The 6,592-nt window shown below is 30.0% G+C and overlaps 1 protein-coding gene across 1 annotated transcript; it reads left to right on the forward strand.

Annotated features, from left to right (window-relative positions):
- The first annotated feature begins 2,845 nt into the window (after positions 1–2,845).
- Positions 2,846–3,259, forward strand: LOC110656594 (uncharacterized). The gene has a single exon (XM_021813456.2). It carries the CDS (start codon positions 2,846–2,848, stop codon positions 3,257–3,259), a length of 414 nt encoding a protein of 137 aa, XP_021669148.2.
- Positions 3,260–6,592: the final 3,333 nt, after the last annotated feature.

Raw genomic sequence — 6,592 nt, forward strand, 5'->3', positions numbered from 1 at the left:
CATGTTACTTGATGAAACCGCAACATGTTAAAAAAAATAAAATAAAAAATAAAAAAAGACAAAAGTAAGGATGGGTTAAGGTGTACGTGAAACCTTCTTAAACCAATGAAAATGCATAAATTCGACCTAATTTTTACGATTTTTATTTGAGTTGTATTAGTTATGGGTTAGAAATTATATAAATCAATGTATTTTAGTTTAGTTTCCATTTAGAAAATTATCAAACTGTTACAACTGTAACTGATATTTATTGAATACAATAAAGAAGGAAGACCATGAACACTCATATTATAAGTAAATATTTTGTATGGTGTATGAAGGAATTTATAAATACTTATTATGAAGAAGTTTAATTTGAAATTGAATGCATTAAATTGTATTTTTTAAAATTAATAGATGATAATAATTTTAATTATTCAATTTAATGTATGCATGAGTAAGAGTTGAGTTACAAAAATCTTAAAAAGTGTTGCATTAATTCAAAGAATTAAAAAAAAAAAAAACAACTCAAATTATCAAATTGAATCCAACCCATTTTATTGTAAACATAAAATCCATTAACAATTCCTTTTGTAATGGATTCTTGTCTTTTTCTTACCATCATCGATAGTCAAAACATTATATTCATTATCTCTTCTTAAATTGCAGTAATCATTTTTTTCTCATAACTCTTCTTCAATTGTTTGAAATCGACAAAATCTTTTTTTATCTTCTTACGTGTATATTGTATATAAATCGTCTCAAGACAATGGTAGCGCTCATTATGTATAGTCTACTCAAGGTTTAGAGCTCAATCTACTACAATTACTTTCATGTAGAAAACTAGAACTAGCAGCAGAAACTCTACCTTTATATTGTTAACATTAGGCTTCTTGAACTTCTACTTTCATATTATTACAGCTTCTCAAACTTTTCATCATTCAAAATCATTGCAGTAATCTTCTCCACATTGAATGTCTCATTCCTAATTATTAATATCATCACTAGAATTTTATAAAATAGTAGGAGAAATGTTAGAATTATTAAGATTTTATCTTTATCATTGACCTTTATATTAATGCTAGCCAATTAAGTAATTAATTTATTAAAAATATTATAGTGATCACTAACATCAATATATACCCTCCTCATTCTTAATTATTACAATTTCTTCTTAAAATATAAGCAACATATGAGTGATTTTGACACGTAAAGTCTTTCAAATTTCTTTCACAAAAACAATTATTGAAGTCCATGAATTGGGTAAACTGCTAATTTTAATCTAGTGCAGTTCAAGAGGTAAAAGGATAGGGATCGCTACCTTATAAGCGATTTCAATTTGAGTTTACTCTGTGAACTATTGAGCAATTTGGTCTCGGATTTAAACAAGTTGGTTCCAAACTCAAACAAGCTCATGGCCAATGTCTATATCACCCTTCCTAGCCATGACAACAATAGGGAGCAACCTAAGAAATCGACTATGTAGTCGAACTCAACGTCGCTACTATTGACACTATCGTTAGGAAGTAGATGGTTGAGGCAAATTTGGGAATGATGTTGGTGGAGGCGTGCGTATGGGTTGGGTTTAAGAATGGAAAGGATATAGAAAATGATTTAGCGTGTAAACACATAAAATAGTCATTTATTAATAAACGGACTTCAATTCACGAAAAAAAAAAGCATAAAATGTGTTTTATTTCGATTTAAAAAGTTAATCTCTTTTTAAAATATATAAGAATTCAATTTAATTAATTTTTTTATTTAATTTTTATTATTGAAATGAAAAAATTAATTTTTTTAAATTTTAAAAAAATAAAAATAATTTTGTGAGAATTCACAAATAATTTATTTTAAAAGAAGTCATTGGTAATTATAGTTAAACCTCAAAGATAATAGTAATTCCTTCAAAAATTAAACCCTCAAGTAAACTTTTGACCTAAATTTAGGCTCAGAATTGACCCTTAAGTAGTAATGGCCACGAGCCGATTCCGGTTTGTGGATGGAAGGGATCTGAATTATATCATAAGACCTAGTTTCTCATGGTTTAGATTTTGTTTTTGGTTTAAAGATAGTTAAGTTTTAATTTAATTTGATTTTGATTTGAGTTGAGACAATTTAATAATTATATATATATTTTAAATAATTTAAATCTAATTGAATTAACAATTTTAGTACGATTTTATTTAACGCACTTAAAGAAAAGATCATAATTAACTTTAAACGATTTTAATTAGGGATAATAACGAATAGAGTATTCGTAAATATCACTTTATTTAAATTTAAATTTAATTAATATTATCAAAATTTGAATACATCTCAAACTTGATTATTATTACTTAAAAAATATTTGAATTTTTGTAATTTATATATTTTAATTAAAAATTTAAATAAAAAAATATTTTTATTAATAATTTATACTTTAAAAATTTAATAATCTCATAAAAATATTTTAATTTTATTTTATATAAAATAAAATATATAAAAACTTATAAATATTATTATAAAAAAAATATATTTTATATTTAATTAAATATTTATATAAACAAATTTAAATAATAAATATTTAATATATAAAATTTAAACTCACTTTAAATTTAGTTATCTATTACTTAAATCTATCCTATAAAAATTCAACAGAATTAAGTATCCATAAATCCGAGCAATTGCCATTCCTACTTTCAATCTGATTCAAGTACATGAATTGGTGATCATTCCGATCCTCAATTTGGCTGGATCCTGTCTGGTTCCGGGTCAACCCTTAAGCCCAAAAGAAGCAAACAAGCGCTACTCGTTCTTTTCCCTAAACAGCCAACCTCGGCTCGAGGCTCGCCTGTGTCACAGCTGCACACTAACTTCTTCCACTGTGATGGCGCTGTCGACTCTCCAAAAATTCTTCAAAACTTCATCGCCTCCAGCAAGAATCCTTGCTTTCGTTCGCAACCCTTACATAAACTTACCAAATCCCTCGACACCCGTAACTCTTTCCTCCCAAACTCAGCAACTTAACAGCACACCTAATGAAGACCATATTGTCAATGCCATTCTATCTTTGGGTTCATCCAAAGAGGGGAGCTTGACCCATTTCGATTGCTTGCCGTTTTCCTCGATCCATACATTTGGGTTCTGTTCACACCCGATTCTATCAACTTGGTTGATCCACGATTTGCAGAATGACGAGGATTCGGGGATGTGGGCTGATAGCGTGAAGAAGAAGAGGAAGAAGAAAATGAACAAGCACAAGTACAAGAAGCTGAGGAAGCGGCTTAGAAGACAGACTTAGAGTTCTTTGTTTTTTAATTGTTTCTGGTGAGGATTTTACTAATAATGTTACAATTCGCTTTTGAAGGTTGAAGCACTGTATTTGACTTGTTTTTTTCTTGTGGTAACTGATAAATGTCTCTTGATAGTATACTCATTTATAGCAAGGATTGGTTAGAAGCTTAAATGAGCACTTCAATTGTTAGTCATTTGGTTTAGAAAACCATTTTGCAGTTTAATTTATCAGATATGTTAGAGATATTGTATTAATTTAAGATTTTTGCTTTTGGAAGTATGATGAATTAAGAACAAAAAATGGGACATTTGTTGGACCTGCCTTAATCATGAATGATTGGATTTATGGGTTCCTAGTAATATATTTTCGGATGGAATGCATTCGTGCTTTTGTGTGATTCAAGTTTTTTGTGAGCTGGATACAGGTACAGTGGAAGCTGAATGTGCTCCTTTACAGACATATTATTCTGCACTGCCACTGCCACAAGTTTTACTTTTTATTTTCTTTGTACATATCTATCCTTTTATTGGGAAATAGGGAATGCAAATATTCTGCCTTTTCTTGTTAATCGTTGAAGTGTTTATTTTGTTCATTGCATTTTTGGGATATTGGTGAACAACAGAAGAGAAATATGATATTTATTATGTACAATGTGGTAAATTTCTCAAGGTTCTGTGGAGTGGCAATATAGCTCAAGCTTCCGTTTAGACCCAAGTTTCTTGAAATCATTCTTTAATCAATGTGCAATTAACAGATGATGAGACTCTTGATCATATTGATTGAATTTATTAAACTCTTTCTCACTATTCTGAACAGGCGAGCTTTTGATCAAGACGTTCCCACCTTCTCCATCTGAACAAAGGGATTATACTACAACAATAGGTCAATAGCTATACAGACTTAAAATTTTAGTAGCAAAAAGGGATATGTTTCTAATTCTATTACATATGCGTAGCTAATCCTGCATTGGTAACATTATTTCCTTGAATTGTTACAATTATTCCTTTTGGAGTTAAGAATTTTTTTCTTTTGTTACTGGTCTTCTTGTTTTTGCCAATGCAAGAAGGGTTGATATTTGCATTCACGTGCATCAAGTTATGTGGAGGCAATGACGATGATGGCTAAAATCTGTTTTCAGATGAAGAAATCTGGTGGTTTTGCTTCAATGTCTTGTGTAGTTGTTGGTTCAAGGATACTCTGTATTTTGAGGCTCTATCTCTTTTTTGGTCTCTCCCTGATTTCCCCCTTCTTTCTCTTTTAATGGTATATTTGCAGCATCAAGGGTGGGTTGTTGCCATTGTTTGGGGTTTCTTGAGGTTTGGGTATGCCTTATCTCTTCATTACATCAAACAAGTAGGAATGACTTAACATGTTGTTTAGACCAATGGTAATAGAAATCAGTTTCTACAAGTAGATAGGATTGTATGGATGCATAAAATCAGCCATTTGTAGTTTTGTAGGAAACTTGCCTTGAAAATCTTGCATCAATTGCTTGTGAAGCCAGTAGTCAGGCATAGTTGCATTCTTAGAAGATAGGAATTCGAGTCTTGCAAATAAGATTGTATTTGTATCTAATTAGTCCTTGAATCTCCTGTTGCTTTTTTTTTATTATTTTTTTTATTTTTTTATTTTTGTGTCCTAAAGAATGAGATCATGTTGTTCTCCTATTCAGGGATAAGTTGTTTTTGAAAAATTAAAAGCTTTATAATATGTTTAGTTGTCAAACATAATCAGATATGGTCAAATCTGTTTGTTTGGCTATTAGTTGGAGATAGAGAGTTTCTGCTTGGATATTTCAAGCCTAGTTTTGAAGTTGGAACAATTGAAAGATATCTCTGCATTTAGTTGGGTGTGTTGTGTTAAAGTGGTGAATAAAATTGATGTGATAACTTTATACTGCTTCGTCACCTAAAAAACTTTGGTTGGATTTTAGTTTAATTAGGCCTAGTTTGTATGACTTTGAAAATAAATATCGTGGCAATTGAGCCAGAAATCAAAATTATGCCTGTTCTAATAACCCTATGATGACCTTAGGAGACCATCGAAGCTTTTATTATTATTTTTTTTGATAGGAGATCATGTACATAATATATTTCTTGTGTAGCTCTTGAATAGAATCTGTGCAGGAAGATGATTGCTTGTGATTTTAGGAGCCATTGCAGGCAGCCACTGGAAACTATATATTGAACGGCAACAGTGGTTGTTGAGCAGGCTCCTGCTGGTTGTAGTCTAGCTTTGGAATTTCTATATTGTCTTTTGTATTGAAGGATGACCTTAGCTTATGTTTATGGAAAAAAATTTAATATAGTGGCCCTTGATATTACAAAAATAGAATTAAGAAATAATGCAGAAATAGTTTGGTTTGAAAGAGTCAAAGGCTGCTATTAAGAATCATCTTTTTTAATTTATTTAATATTTGATTCTTGATATTAGGAGAGTTGGTTAATGATGGATTGTAATTCCATTTATTTTGGATTTAGTTGTTCATGTACTAGTATACGAGGAGGTTATTTGATGAATAAAAGGGGGTGTGCGAGTGAGTTCTATCTTTGAGTCAAGAATATGCCTTTCCTTTTTTATCAATATTTTTTTTTCAGTATCAGAGCTTTAATGATATTATGGGATGTGAGAAAAAAAAAAAAGGTATTTTTGATAGAAAATTTGTGAGAAACACTTAAGCATATTGTATGCACAAATTTAAGAGTTTCTATTAAAAAAAATAGAGTTCATGGTGAGAAGTGTACCAAAATTTTCATGGATTATTGGAAAGAAGTGCTCTAAAGAAATGTTTGATGAGAAGGGCATCAACAATGAATTTTTGATGAGAAGTGCATCAACAAAGAATTTTTTTGATGAGAAATGCATCAACAAGAAGTTATTGATGAGAAGTGCATCAACAAGGGAGATTGGAGAGAAGTGCTCCAAAATGATCAACCAGCAAAGATCGAAGAGAAGTGCTCCAACTTTTTAATTTTAGTTTTTTTGATTGGTTTTAATTTTTATTTAAATTTAAATGTTACAAATTACTGCATTTAGGGGGAATGTTAAGAAATAATGCAGAAATAGTTTGGTTTGAAAGAGCTAAGAGCTGTTATTAAGAATCATATTTTTGAATTTAGTTAATATTTGATTCTTGATATTAGGACAGTTGGTTAATCATGGATTGTAGTTCTTTTTATTGTGGATTTAGTTGTTCATGTACTAGTATATGAGGAGGTTATTTGTTGAATAAAAGGGGGAGTGTGAATGAGTTCATTCCATCTTTGAGTTTCTTAATGTGCTTCTCCTTCTTTATCAATATTTTTTGCTAATAGGAATAAATGAGAAGACTACAAACAA

This window comes from Hevea brasiliensis, chromosome 15 (assembly GCF_030052815.1).
Source record: "Hevea brasiliensis isolate MT/VB/25A 57/8 chromosome 15, ASM3005281v1, whole genome shotgun sequence".
NCBI lineage: Eukaryota > Viridiplantae > Streptophyta > Magnoliopsida > Malpighiales > Euphorbiaceae > Hevea > Hevea brasiliensis.